The sequence below is a fragment of the Dendrobates tinctorius genome, unplaced genomic scaffold (assembly GCF_039654945.1).
Source record: "Dendrobates tinctorius isolate UK_male_01 unplaced genomic scaffold, ASM3965494v1 ptg000031l, whole genome shotgun sequence".
Lineage (NCBI taxonomy): Eukaryota > Metazoa > Chordata > Amphibia > Anura > Dendrobatidae > Dendrobates > Dendrobates tinctorius.
In genome coordinates, this window is record NW_027361699.1 from 16,490,961 (window position 1) to 16,506,615 (window position 15,655).

General features: G+C 42.3%; 1 protein-coding gene across 40 annotated transcripts in view; it reads left to right on the forward strand.

Annotated features, from left to right (window-relative positions):
- Window positions 1-15,655, forward strand: part of PTPRD (protein tyrosine phosphatase receptor type D) — a 2,878,718-nt gene that overhangs the window by 2,577,553 nt on the left and 285,510 nt on the right. For all 40 annotated transcript variants that reach the window (XM_073572185.1, XM_073572197.1, XM_073572187.1 and 37 more), the window contains one exon: window positions 392-537. In XM_073572185.1, the coding sequence (XP_073428286.1) occupies window positions 392-537 (146 nt within the window). The remainder of the gene's footprint in view (window positions 1-391; window positions 538-15,655) is intronic.

The following is a 15,655-nucleotide window of genomic DNA, read 5'->3' on the forward strand; positions in this document are numbered from 1 at the left end:
GTGCCTTTCCTTTGACTGTGATGTGACTGCATTACTTGAGTATACGGTATGTCATGCTTCATCAATTGCTAAGGACACATGTCAAGTTAATACTTCACACTGTAGTCTCTTTCCCTCAATCCATGACATGGAAACGGTAGGAGAACAATCTTCTTACTAATTGCCTTGTGACTGGAGTCATCTGGCTGTGGAAATCAAAGTGATTTGTTATTGTTTTAAGTAAAATGGGATAAGCAGGAAAATTAACCCACAATTAAAATTCTTAGATCATTTTACCCATTTTAGAAAAGTTTCCGGAACGCAGTTGGCTGTAGAAATGTCTTCGTGTTTTCCTATATTTTTGTGCATGTTTGTTATCTCCTAATTGTGTATCTCTCCTTTCTTTTTCTAGCTCCACCAAGGTTTACAAGAAGCCCCGTTGATCAAACAGGAGTATCGGGGGGAGTTGCGTCATTTATTTGTCAAGCTACCGGAGACCCCCGACCGAAAATAGTTTGGAATAAAAAGGGAAAGAAAGTCAGCAACCAGAGATTTGAGGTATTAGGTCCATTGTTCTGTTCCTCCGTCAAAGATTACACATGCATGGAGTTTTGGTGGTGGTACCTTTTTATACACGGTTCATGATATAAGGCCTTCCACGTGGTGCTGCACTACAGATCCTTGGGACTTGTAGTAGAAAGCTATCAGCACACTAAGCTAGTATGGAAACCATTTCGGAAATCCAAGCTATTGATTATCACATTTGAAAGAATTTTATTGTGAACACGAGTATTAGCAAAGTGTTTTATATGCTCCCTGCATGTTGCTTTTTGTTTGCTGTTGTGTTGGCTTTATGTGAGTAAAGTCGGTATACATGCCTTCATTCAGTGTTAAATATTTTTAAAAAATTCATAATCTTGGGTTTCATTTGTAGTAGAGATGAATGAATCTTTTGATATTCAAATTCATCATGTTGACCAAATTTTTCCAACAAGTTCAATACGCAGTCAATTGATTTGCAGCGATACGCAATACTGTAAAGTTGATTGCTTTGAAAAGATGCATGTAACACTCTGAGGTCCCCTAGAACTGTATTCAGTTCCTTTCAAGCTCTTTAACACAAACACAGCCATAATAATGTTAAAGTGACCCCACCATATAAACTCATGGTAACCCAGCGGTAGCCATGTGATCTGATAGCTGCAAGGCATGATGTGGGAGCAAACCCAGTGGTGGCGGAGATCATGTGAGCTGTGGATATTTTTTGTGCAGCGGATATTTTTTGGGTGATTTGTGTCAATCAAATTACAAATTGTTCAAATTCACCAGAACTTGCAAATTTCCTAAGATTCGGCACAAATTTGATTTGCATCAAATCGATTCACTCATTTCTATTCAGTAGCAATCATACCCTTTTGCCATTTTGTAGCAGATTTCACTCACTGATGGTATTAATATGTGTATAATTTGGCATCAATTGTACTACATTGTGTGCAGAATTATTAGGCAAATGAATATTTTGATCACATCATCCTTTTTATACATGTTGTCCTACTGCAAGCTGTATAGGCTTGAAAGACAACTGTCAATTATGTAAATCAGGTAATTTGCATTTCTGTAATGAGGAGGGGTGTGGACTAATGACATCAACACCCTATATAAGGTGTGCTTAATTATTAGGCAACCTCCTTTCCTTTGGAAAACTGAGTCAGAAGAAAGATTTGACGGACTCTGAAAAGTCAAAAATTGTGAGATGTCTTGCAGAGGGATGCAGCAGTCTTGAAATGCCAAACTTTTGAAGTGTGATCACCGAGTAATCAAGCGTTTCATGGCAAATAGCCAACAAGGTCGCAAGAAGCCTGTTGATAAAAAAAGGCGCAAAATAACTGCCCATGAATTGAGGAAAGTCAAGCTGCCAAGATGCCATTTGCCACCAGTTATGGTGGTTCAGAGCTGCAACGTTACTGGAGTATCAAAAAGCACAAGGTGTGCCATACTCAGGGACATGGCCAAGATATGGAAGGCTGAAAAATGACCACCTTTAACAAGAAACATAAGATAAACCGTCAAGGCTGGGCCAAGAAATATCTTAAGACTGATTTTTCTAAGGTTTTATGGACTGATGAAATGAGAGTGACTCTTGATGGGCCCGAGGCTGGATCAGTAAAGGGCAGAGAGCTCCACTCTGACTCAGACGCCAGCAAGGTGGAGGTGGGGTACTGGTATAGGCTGGTTTCATCAAAGATGAACTTGTGGGACCTTTTTGGGTTGAGGATGGAGTGAAACTCAACTCTCAGACCTACTACCAGTTTCTGGAAGACACTTTCTTCAAGCAGTGGTACAGGAAGAAGTCGGTATCGTTCAAGAAAACATGATTTTCATGCAGGACAATGGTCCATCACATGCATCCAAATACTCCACAGCGTGGCTGGCCAGTACAGGTCTAAAAGAAGAAAAAATAATGACATGGCCCCTTGTTCACCTGATCTGAACCCCACCGAGACAGTGTGGTCCCTCATAAAATGTGAGATCTACAAGAAGGGAAAACAGTACACCTGTCGGAACAGTGTCTGGGAGGCGCTGTGGTGGCTGCTGCACGCAATGTTGATCGTAAACAGATCAATCAACTGACAGAATTTATGGATGGATGGAAGGCTTTTGAGTGTCATCGTAAAGAAAGGTGGCTATATTGTTTTTTTTTGAATGTCAGAAATGTTTATTTCTAAATTTTGTGTTATATTGGTTTACCTGGTGAAAATAAACAAGTGAGATGGGTCTATATTTGGTTTTAATTAAGTTTCCTAATAATTCTGCACTGTAATTGTTACCTGAAAAAACAGATATCCTACTAAGATAGCCAAATGTAAAAAAACCCACTCCAACTTCCAAAAAATATTAAGCGTTGATATTTGAGTCTTTTGGGTTGATTGAGAACATAGTTGTTGTTCAATAATAAAAAGAATCCTCTCAAATACAACTTGCTTAATAATTCTGCACGCAGTGTAGATAATGAGAAATTGAAGCAAAAAATAAATAATAGGGCATAGCTTATGGTACTTTTGTTCTGCAAAAGTACGGTAGTGGCTACAATAGTCACTGTCATGCAATAGTAGCCATTAATCTTTTGTCACATAATACTTCCCTTAAACTTTAATTTTATCCAGTCTCCCCATTCAGGCCACATGTATGCTAAGCTGAACATACACATTAATGGTGAGGGGGAATGGAAGGAATAATTGTCGTATGAACAAGTGTTGGCCGCATATTTATCTGGAATGTATGACCAGCTTTAGAGGCATTTGTAGAATGTTTAAACACACAAAACAAGAAAAATGAATAATTTCAAGGGAACCTGACAGCAGATACATCCTGCCCGATCCACAGGCAGCATGCATCAGACGCTGGTTGTATGATCTCAGCCAGGTATGTTTGATGGGTTTCTCCCTGTGTTTGTGTAAAGAGAGAGACCTGTCAGTCATTGAGGGCAGGCAGGGAGAAGACGCCACGAATTGGCCTTTTCGACTAGTTAACCATGCGGCTTGGTGCCAGGCAGTTTTTGGCATCTTTCTCAGCACATGTTAGCTGTTTTGAACAGCTGACATGTTCCCAGAACAGCCGCAGGTAGAATCGCGATCCAACCGCGGCTATTGACCCGATTAATGCCACTGTCAAATTCGGACAGCGGCATTTAAAATGTGATTCATCCGCCCATCAGTGACCCCCCCCCCGTCACGTGATCGTGGGTTACCGATGTGTAGACATGACAATCAGCAGTCTCCTGCAGACCTCTATGGTTATCAATGCCGGATTGCTTTTAACGCCGTTTGGTGGTCGGCTCTCATAGCAAGTCAGCAATTCTGCTACAAGTGATCTGACCATCGGCTCTATGTAGCAGAAGCAATCGGGTTATAGCTGCTTCTAGTCTCCCATGGAGGCTATTGAAACATGCCAAAAGTAAAGTGAATGTTTTAAAAAATATTAAAAAAGTAAAAAAAATAAAAGTTCAAATCACCCCCCTTTCACCCCTTTCAAAATAAAACAATAAGAAAATCAAACATACACCAGTTTGGTATCGCCACGTTCAGAATCGCCCGATCTATCATTATAAAAAAAATAATTAACCTGATTGTTAAACAGCGTAACGAGAAAAAAATTCAAAACACCAGAATTACATTTTTTTGGTCACCGCAACAGCGTAACGAGAAAGAAATTCAAAACTTCAGAATTTCATTTTTTTGGTCGCTGCAACATTGCATTGAAATGCAATAATGGGGGATCTAAAGATCGTATATACACCAAAACAGTATCAATAAAAACGTCAGCTCAGTGCGCAAAAAATAAGCCCTCACCCAACTTGAGGTCACGAAAAATATAGACGCTACAGATATCGGAAAATGATGCAATTTTTTTTTTTAACAAACTTTGGATTTTTTTTCACCACTTAAATAAAAAAGAACCTTGACATGTTTGGTGTCTATGAACTGGTAATGACCTGGAGAATCATAATGGCAGGTTAGTATTAGCATTTAGTGAACCTAGCAAAAAAGCCAAACAAAAAACAAGTGTGGGATTGCACTTTTTTTCCAATTTCCCCGCACTTGGGATTTTTTTACCGTTTTCGAGTACACAACATGGTAAAACCAATGGTGTCGTTCAAAATTACAACTCGTCCCGCATAAAATAAGCCCTCACATTGTCATTTTGGCCCAAAAAATAAAAAAGTTATGGCTCTGGAAAGTAGGGGAGCGAAAAATGAAAATGCAAAACCAAAAAGAGCTCTGGTAGTTAAGGGGTTAAAAGCTTTTCAGAGTCAAACATACTTTTATGCAGCCAGTGTCTGATAAATGCTGCCCATGGTTAATGCAGCATTTATCTGCTGTCAGGTTCCCTTTAATGATAGAAAACCCTGATTTCACTTTTTTGTTAATGTAGTTTACTATATTAATTCATTCTGATATTCCAATTTTAGACGTTATCAGATGCATATTAACCAGAATCAAATGTTTGACTTTTGGAATTTCCTTATGTTCTGAACTTATAGATGCCAAATTAAAAAAAAAAAATGATGCATATCTATTCTTTTACTGTATATAGCAGCCACAGATCTTTTTGAGATCTTTTTTTTTTATTTTATCTTCGGGTACTTAGTTGTTGCCTGTGATCTTCAATGTTTTTTTTTTTTATTTTCAGGAATATATAGACAAATTATGATGTGTTTTTTTGGGTTGTCTGTATGATTTTCCAAAGCAAAATATCATTATTACTGGAACATAAAATATTACCGGATTGTACATGGTTTCCATATTTTGCATAAGTTTTCTCTGTGTGTGGGCCAAGTAGATAGACGTCCTTGGTTTAGCTCTTGATGTGAACTTGACGTGAGGCGTCTATAAAGTAGTTTACAAGCAGTGGATCAAACACACTTCTCTTAAGAACCACATAGCCACAACAAGTGGTGTCAATCCAACAGGTGGATGTGTCTACTAAGTGGGGGACAGGTGGCCAGTAAAAGAAAAGAATGTAAAAAGATGGCACCAATCAGCCAATGCCATCCTGCTCTTCATAACTGACCCAAAAATAGTCCATAGTGGAGAAAGAGAAATCACCATCACTGTCTTCCGTTAAAGACCACTAATTAGACTGTGGTATTCTCTTGGTTTACCATGTACAGTTGTGGCCAAAAGTATTGACACCCCTGCAATTCTGTCAGATAATACTCAGTTTCTTCCTGAAAATGATTGCAAACACAAATTCTTTGGTATTATTATCTTCATTTAATTTGTCTTAAATGAAAAAACACAAAAGAGAATGAAGCAAAAAGCAAAACATTGATCATTTCACACAAAACTCCAAAAATGGGCCAGACAAAAGTATTGGCACCCTCACCCTAATACTTGGTTGCACAACCTTTAGCCAAAATAACTGCGACCAACCGCTTCCGGTAACCATCAATGAGTTTCTTACAATGCTCTGCTGGAATTTTAGACCATTCTTCTTTGGCAAACTGCTCCAGGTCCCTGATATTAGAAGGGTGCCTTCTCCAAACTGCCATTTTTAGATCTCTCCACAGGTGTTCTATGGGATTCAGGTCTGGACTCATTGCTGGCCACCTTAGAAGTCTCCAGTGCTTTCTCTCAAACCATTTTCTAGTGCTTTTTGAAGTGTGTTTTGGGTAATTGTCCTGCTGGAAGACCCATGACCTCTGAGGGAGACCCAGCTTTCTCACACTGGGCCCTACATTATGCTGCAAAATTTGCTGGTAGTCTTCTGACTTCATAATGCCATGCACACGGTCAAGCAGTCCAGTTCCAGAGGCACCAAAGCAACCCCAAAACATCAGGGAACCTCCGCCATGTTTGACTGTAGGGACCGTGTTCTTTTCTTTGAATGCCTCTTTTTTTCTCCTGTAAACTCCATGTTGATGCCTTTGCCCAAAAAGCTCTACTTTTGTCTCATCTTACCAGAGAACATTCTTCCAAAACGTTTTAGGCTTTTTCAGGTAAGTTTTGGCAAACTCCAGCCTGGCTTTTTTATGTCTCGGGGTAAGAAGTGGGGTCTTCCTGGGTCTCCTACCATACAGTCCCTTTTCATTCAGACACCGACGGATAGTACGGGTTGACACTGTTGTACCCTCAGACTGCAGGGCAGCTTGAACTTGTTTGGATGTTAGTCGAGGTTCTTTATCCAACATCCGCACAATCTTGCGTTGAAATCTCTTGTCAATTTTTCTTTTCCGTCCACATCTAGGGAGGTTAGCCACAGTGCCATGGGCTTTAAACCTCTTGATGACACTGCGCACGGTAGACACAGGAACATTCAGGTCTTTGGAGATGGACTTGTAGCCTTGAGATTGCTCATGCTTCCTCACAATTTGGTTTCTCAAGTCCTCAGACAGTTCTTTGGTATTCTTTCTTTTCTCCGTGCTCAATGTGGTACACACAAGGACACAGGACAGAGGTTGGGTCAACTTTAATCCATGTCAACTGGCTGCAAGTGTGATTTAGTTATTGCCAACACCTGTTGGGTGCCACAGGTAAGTTACAGGTGCTGTTAATTACACAAATTAGAGAAGCATCACATGATTTTTCGAACAGTGCCAATACTTTTGTCCACCCTCTTTTTTATGTTTGGTGTGGAATTATATCCAATTTGGCTTTAGGACAATTCTTTTTGTGTTTTTTCATTTAAGACAAATTAAGTGAAGATAATAATACCAAAGAATTTGTGTTTGCAATAATTTTCAGGAAGAAACTGAGTATTATCTGACAGAATTGCAGGGGTGTCAATACTTTTGGCCACAACTGTATATCTATTGCCTGGGGAACACAAGTCTTTTATTCGCAAGAAGTGTGTGCAAACTTTGCAGTCATACAGTTTATTCCAAGTATTCAAACACTCACCCAAGTTGATACCAGATTCTAAAACCAAGTTTTTGAAAGTACAATGTAATGAACATCCGTAATGCCATCTACTCTTGAGCTGGTCCTTCTACACATAGACCAGGTTCCATGAAAATTCTCAGTGTTTGATTAATGTCTAATTATGCCATTCATCTGCTACATCTTTAAGTAATCACTGACGAGTCCCACAGTTTACAGAATGATACAAAAGTCAGAGTAATGCCATTAACTATAACCACAGGGGCAACTTTTTGGTGAAATCTGTAAAACAATCGAGAAAGTTGTATGAAACCAGTAGGAATTTGGAGTTATAAGTTATAGGCAAATGTAGGTGAGTGATCATTTGTGTTTGTCAGATTTTTGTACTAAATGTTTGAAAAAAATAGAAAACTTGCAATTTTCACACTGCCCACTGGGGCTAGTTTAGACTCATTCATTTTTTCTTTGATGAAAAATTTTCAGAAGTCTCATTTCATCACGGGCTGGATTACAATGACAAGTTATCCAATATGTGCAGCAAATAATCTATCCATTCACATTAGGTGATGTCACAACTCCATTATTTATTATGCTTTGCTTATATCGCAGCGCTATCTTATTACACAGCGCTTTACAGTTTGCACACATTATCATCACTGTCCCCGATGGGGCTCACAATCTAAATTCCCTATCAGTATGTCTTTGGAGTGTGGGAGAAATCGAAGTACCTGGAGGAAACCCACGCAAACACGGGGAGAACATACAAACTCCTTGCAGATGTTGTCCTTGGTGGGATTTGAACCCAGGACCCCAGCGCTCCAGTGCTAACCACTGAGCCACAATGACCTTCGCACACACTCATTAGATGCTTCAATACAAAAAAAATATAAGTCAGTATATTCATGGTAGTAATATACATGTGTATTTCCTGAAAGAACAGGAAGTATAAATCAAGAAAATCCCCAATGATCCGTGTCATAGAAAACATTAAAATCCATAAAGCAACTCCAGTGAGGGGGCATCCACCTCCCCCTTCTTTCTAGCCACAGAATTTACAATAGGAAAAAGAGCTTATATTATAAACCGCCTTGATGTAGAATTGCACAATGGGCATAGGGAAGTGGGTAAATTATATATAGCTAGGGGGTGAGGAAACCAATTAAGATTGGAAGGGTTAATCATTCAAGTTCCCTTTGAAGCTCAGACTCCTTGCAGTGCCCAGGTGACTGAAAGAGGATATGTGTTGTGGGGAGACAGCCATAGAGTGTCACGATCCATGCTGGATTGTGACAGATAAAAGCACATGTAACTTTTTTTTTTCTTTTAAGCTGTTTGCTTAAAGTTAGTTTTGCCCCTGGTGGCCTTTAGGGTCATTACACAGTGGTGTCTTCTAGTTTTGCCCCCGGTGGTGGCTAGTATTATTACATGAGAATCACTAGCAGGTGTGATGGCTTTGGCTCTTGCCTATAAAGGAGAGTCAGGTGGTCTCACTCACTGTTGGTGATATTGGTCATTTCCAACCATCCTTGGTGGAGGAAGGAGCTAGAGAAGAGTTCCTTACAGCTCAGTCAGAGTCCTGGTGGTGAAGGAGCAACAGTGAGGAGTTCCTTGAAGCTCTGACAAAGCTTTGGTGAAGTAGCAGGAGGAAAGCTGCACTCAGGTGCTGGACTCTGTTGCTGGGAGCAATAGCAACAGAGCAAAACTAAGTGGTTTTTCCCTGTTTGTAACTTTCCTTATGTGTGTTTTAGTGCAGTGGTGGGATTAATTTCTGCACCGTCCAATTCATTAGAAAGGGATAGGTGCAGGGTGAGCTGGGGTTTTTAGGTATCCTGCTCGTTGCCAGGTGCGGAACCTGTCTGGGGACCGTCAGGAGTGTAGAGACACTGACTCAGGGGAGTGCAGGAGGTCTCCACGTCCCCGTTCCCTATTGCAGGGCCCTCCATTGTATCGGTTTCCCTGGTGTTCCCCTTAACTCTGTAAATTCGCCCTGCTGGAGGCGGTGTAACCAGATACTCGTGTAACTATTGAAATTTGCCTGCTGGAGGTGATGTATCCGGCTGCACGTTTCATTGTTTAAATTCGTCCTGCTGGAGGCGGTGTATTCAGGGTCACGGGTGTCATAGAAATTCGCCCTGTTGGAGGCGGAGTATCCAGTCACCCGTGACATCACATAGACTCTAAGCTTTGAAAGGAAGGGAAGCGAATATCTAACAAAACATTAAGGCAGGATACTTATTGTGCTCTCCCGGATGAGCTTCATTTCATCAAAACATGTACATTAGCCACTGGAGCATTGGTGGAAAGTTTTGAATATTGGGGTTTGTATAGATCCGATATTAGTGGGACATACATCTACAACTTTGGGACTAATTTGGGAAGAATATGCATATTTTTTCATAACTGTGACCCCTGCCTATAAGCCCCAAATCAATAGTGGTCACATTGCTGACACCAGCCATGCCATGCTTACTTTATCTATGGAAAGGTAAAAGCCTGATAAAAAAACTATTGCGGCAAGCTTGAACTTCTGTGATCATCAGGAATGAACATATTGTAAATGTTTGGAATTTAATAAAATCCTGAAGGGCTGAGAAGATACTGCAACTTGGCCCAAGTGATGTCATCAAGGGGGGTGTGTGGTTGTAATTTAGATGCTGATAAAAGGTCAAGGTAAATTATGATTGGTGCTAAAGAAGACACATCTCAGTTTAGGCTTGATCCACGCTAACCAAAAGTTTTCAATCTGATTACTTCCATCCATTAGCTAAGCCATCTCTGTGACCAGCATAGTAAGTTTCTCCTACTAATCTATTTTTATTTTAGGTAACTATACGTGCTGTATTGTTTTGTCCCCTTTATAAAATCTTTTAGTATATTACACTGCGTTACCAAGGTTTTGTCCCTTGGACAATTTTGAGTGTTCCTGATAGATTTTTTCATGCTGATATCAGAAATGACTTCAGATTTTTCCTATCACATAAGGTTTTTGACAAATGATACGAAATATTATAATCTGTTATAATTCTAAAAACTCATATGAACTTTTTCTGAAACAGTATATTCTGAATTTCCCACTGAAATATAAACCGCTGATCTACACATATGCAAGCACTTATTATGCGAATTCCGTGCTGGCGCAGTGAATCATTCGGCTGACCGTGTACGGCGCATACATCTCCTAGGCAGGGGAGGAATCAAAAGACAATACTGACATAGTTAGAGCATGACTGAATGGATCACGACCTTCAATGCCATTGTGATGGTTACGTGTGACTGGACACACCGCCTCCAGCAGGGAGAATTTCTCTGGCACACGTGACCCTGGATACACCGCCTCCAGTAGGGCGAATTTAAATAATATAACGTGCAGCCGGATACACCGCCTCCAGCAGGCGAATTTCAGAATTACACCCGTATCTGGATACACCGCCTCCAGCAGGGCGAATTTAATTAAGGGAAACACCAGGGAAACTGATAAAATGAAGGGCCCTGCGATAGGGAACGGGGATGTGGAGACCTCCTGCACTCCCCTGAGTCAGTGTCTCTACACTCCTGATGGTCCCTTGGCGGGTTCCGCACCCGGCGACGAGCAGGATACCTAAAAATCCCTAGCTCGCCCTGCACCTAGCCCTTTCTAGTGAATTGGACGGTGCAGAAACTAATCCCACCACTGCACTAAAACACACATAAGGGAAGTCACAGGGAAAACACCCCTTAGCTTTGCTCTGTTGCCATTGCTCAAAGCAACAGACTACGACACCAAAGTTCAGCTTCACCCCTGAAGCTCGACACCTGAATTCAGCTTCCACCTGAAGCTATAACACCAGAGCTCCCCTGAGCTGCCAGGAATTCCTCTATGTAGTTCCTTCCTCCACCAGACTTGGTTGGAAATTAGCAATATCACCAACCGTGATTGCAACCATCTGACACTCTTTTATAGGTAAGAGCCAGAGCAATCACACCTGCTTCATAATCACGTGCACTAAACTAAAATAACCAGAGTGCAATGACCCTAACGGCCACCGGGGGCAAAACTAACTTTAAGCACACAGCTTAAGGAAGAAAAAGATTACTAGTGCTTTTATCTGTCGTAATCCAGCATGGATCATGACAGTACCCTCCCTTAATGAGAGGCCTCCGGACCCTCAAGACCGCTCCTCATCAGGGAACCACCTACAGCGGGGATGCCAAGGTCCAGAGTTCACCCCAGCAACTACCTGCACTTCAGGTATATGACAAACGAGCACTGCTGGTATTGGCAAAGTATGTTCCGGAGGCACCACCCATCTCCAAAGCGCCGATCTGGGGAATGAGAGGTGTATGGGCAAGTATGTGGGTAACTCCAGCTGATAAGTCTCCGGGCCCTGGATAGCCGACACCAGATACGGCCCGATCACCTGAGAATTCCAGACCCCCGCAACACACTTCCACTGGATGTTTTTGGTGGCCACCCATACGTGCTCGTTCACACACAGGTCCGGACCTGAACATTTATTGCCACACATTTGTTTGTCACAACCCGGTGAACTCTCTCTGGAACTGACAACAGAGGCGTCCCCCTGTGTCACCACACTCACACCCCCGCAATTCACCAAAGGAAACACCACCCTCCAACCACTCCTACTACGAGGTCTGTGCCTCTCAGGGTTGGCTAATGGCGAGGGTTGAGCCTTGCCCCTACTCTCCTGCAGCACCTCAGCTGCTACCACTGGAGAGGAAGGGGACGTTTGTAGAGAGACGGCAGAGACAGTAGCCCCTAGGCAGCAGCCCTAACATGACTGCTCCCAGCTGACTACTTCCCTAGTCCGCCAATCTAAGACCGGGTTGTGTTTTTTAGACCAAGGGGGGCCCACAACGATAGGTACTGGATTTCCCTCCAAGACGCAGTATGGCTGGGACACATCCTGATGTCCGCTATGCAGCTCAATGTCTTCTATGACTTGGTTTATCACCCGCTGGCTCAGTGGGTCAGACTTAATGACCTGGACGCTTATGGGTTTGTCTAGCGTCTTACACCTCAGACTATGAGTCTGGACAACCTGAGCATCCACCAGACTGACTTCTGCTACACTGTCCACAAGCACCGGTATGCCCTCAGATACCTCGTCAACCATCACCTCCGTTGTCATAGTACCTTCTGAGGGCGAGGAGGAAATATACACTCCCAGGTCGTCTTCCTCCACACGACCAGGGGGACACGGCTTCTCTGAAAGTACAGAAGTTTCGGCGTCAGTGCCAAGGACTAAATCATTAGTCTGCTCACTACAGGGGCATACCCCTTCACCTTGGGGAACACCAGGCAGCACCATGGGGACACCGACTCCACCCACCTGCCTGGGTACGTCCGCCTGTATAAGCAAGTCCTGCTCCCCAACAGGGACTCCACGGCACATCCTCGCCAAAGCCGTATATGGACCCTCTAGTTGAGGCAGAGGATAGGCCTCAGACCCATAATTCCGCTGCAGGTGCTGCTGAAACACATCATTCAGCTCCTCACTAACCTTAGTGAGGGCCAGCAGCAACTGCTCACCGGTCTGCACTTGGCCCATGGCTCAACAGAGAAAAATGTTATGGTTGGTGAAAATGTGATGGTTACGTGTGACTGGACACACCGCTTCCAGCAGGGTGAATTTCTCTGACACACGTGACCCTGGATACACCGCCTCCAGTAGGGCGAATTTAAATAATATAACGTGCAGCCGGATACACCGCCTCCAGCAGGCCAATTTCAGAATTACACCCGTATCTGGATACACCGCCTCCAGCAGGGCGAATTTAAATAAAAAGGGAAACACCAGGGAAACCGATACAATGGAGGGCCCTGCAATAGGGAATGGGGATGTGGAGACCTCCTGCACTCCCCTGAGTCAGTGTCTCTACACTCCTGACGGTCCCTAGGCGGGTTCCGCACCCGGCGACAAGCAGGATACCTAAAAATCCCTAATTCGTCCTGCACCTAGCCCTTTCTAGTGAATTGGACGGTGCAGAAATTAATCCCACCACTGCACTAAAACACACATAAGGGAAGTCACAAACAGGGAAAACACCACTTAGCTTTTCTCTGTTGCTATTGCTCCAAGCAACAGAGTACAACACCAAAGTTCAGCTTCACCCCTGAAGCTCGACACCTGAATTCAGCTTCCACCTGAAGCTATAACACCAGAGCTCCCCTGAGCTGCCAGGAACTCCTCTCTGTAGTTCCTTCCTCCACCAGACTTGGTTGGAAATGAGCAATATCACCAACCGTGATTGCAACCATCTGACACTCTTTTATAGGTAAGAGCCAGAGCAATCACACCTGCTTCAAAATCACGTGCACTAAACTAAAGTAACCAGAGTGCAATGACCCTAACTGCCACCGGGGGAAAAACTAGAACTGAAACCACCACAGTGCAATGACCCTAATGACCACCGGGGGCAAAACTAACTTTAAGCACACAGCTTAAGGGAAAAAAAGGTTACTAGTGCTTTTATCTGTCATAATCCAGCATGGATCATGACAGCCATTCGCTGTCCCAATGATATGGAGAGAACAGAGAGATCATGTAACAGATTGCTACTTCTGCCTTACAAATGTAACAGGATATTCAGCAAAGAACAAGAAATCAATAGAATATCCTAATCTTCCTTCAGGCATAAGACCAGTGTCAATGATGAAAGTCTTCGTGATCCAAAGTCGCCTAAAGTATGGACAATGGAGGACGACGAAGATGAACTAACAATGTCAGTAGAAAATTAAACAGCTGCTGACCCAGACTTTGAGCCTTCTACATCCAATCCACATCTGTTCAGTCAAGCTGAGCTGAGTGACTTGGTCAGAACTTAAGTTGAAATTGTCAAAGAGACAGTTAGAATTATTGGGATCAAGGCTACAAGAATGGAATCTCTTATTAACAGGAACAAGAGTTTCTGTTTTTCTCAGTCGTCAAGAAGACCTTAATCAAATTTTCAACCATGTCGACGGTTTATCCTTTTGCAACGACGTCTTGGGGTTGTTTGGTGCTCTAGGATGCGAACATGACCCGAAGGAATGACATGTTCATAGACTCGGCAGTTTTAAGTCTGAAGGCTGTTTTACTACACAAGGAAATATCTATCCTTCTATACCTATTGGACATGCCGTACACATGAAAGAAACGTATAAGAATATGGAGTTACTGTCGACCCACATTAATGATAAAAATTATAACTGGAACATATGTGGTGATCTAAAAGTTGTTGCACTTCTTCTTGGACTGCAGTTTGGATATACCAAGTATTGTTTTATTTGTGAGTGGGACAGTCTTGCACGAGAAATGCACTATTTCAGAAAGCACTGGCCACTCCGCAAAAACCTGGTTGCTGGACAGAAGAATGTTAAACATAATCCTCTCTTTGAGCCAGCAAAGATATTTCTCCCTCCTTTGCATATTAAACTTGGGCCTATGAAGAATTTTGTCAAAGCAATGAACAAAGAATCGGAAGCCTTTTCTTACTTGCGACAGAAATTTCCAAGAATAAGTGATGCAAAGATTAAAAAAGGTATTTTTATTGGCCCACAGATCATAGATATAATGAATGACAGTAGCTTTGATGGTCTTTTGCAAGGTGCTGAACAAGTGGCATGGAGAGCTGTGACCTTCAACTTCCTTGGCAACAACAGGGCACCGAACTTTGAACAACTCGTGGACAACATGCTCACAGCATATCATTTGATGAAATGCCTTATGTCACTAATAATGCATTTTCTACATTCTCACTTGGACTTTTTTCCAGCCAATCTTGGTGCCGTTAGCGATGAACACGGTGAAAGATTTCACCAAGACATTGCGCTGATGGAGAAAAGGTACCAGGGACAGTGGAGTACGTCAATGCTGGCTGACTATTACTGGAATCTTATTCGAGAAACATCTGACACGGATTATAAACTAAAGTCGTCTGCAAAACACTTTTGAACAATTGCTTTTGCTACTGACATCGATGCACATGTATGTAGTATTTTGGACGTCATAGTGTAGACTATAAACTGTTGTTTCTTAAAAACCTTACGTAACACAGACTTTTGGAGCACATATTCGTGTTTACCATATCAAAATCTGTAAGGTACAATAAAATTTTCTCAGGGGACAAGAACTTCCCTGAAATTTGTTGCGCAGTGTTATTATAAACACTGCCTATCGTTCTGGGATAAATAAAAAATGTAATAGTTTTGTTCTTTTTGTTCTGTAAATCTCATCCCGAGGCCATACGCTATTAGAACCTGACGTCCAGTCAGCCTGTATAGAAACGACTGGTGGTGGCAGCGAGTAGTTCTTGGG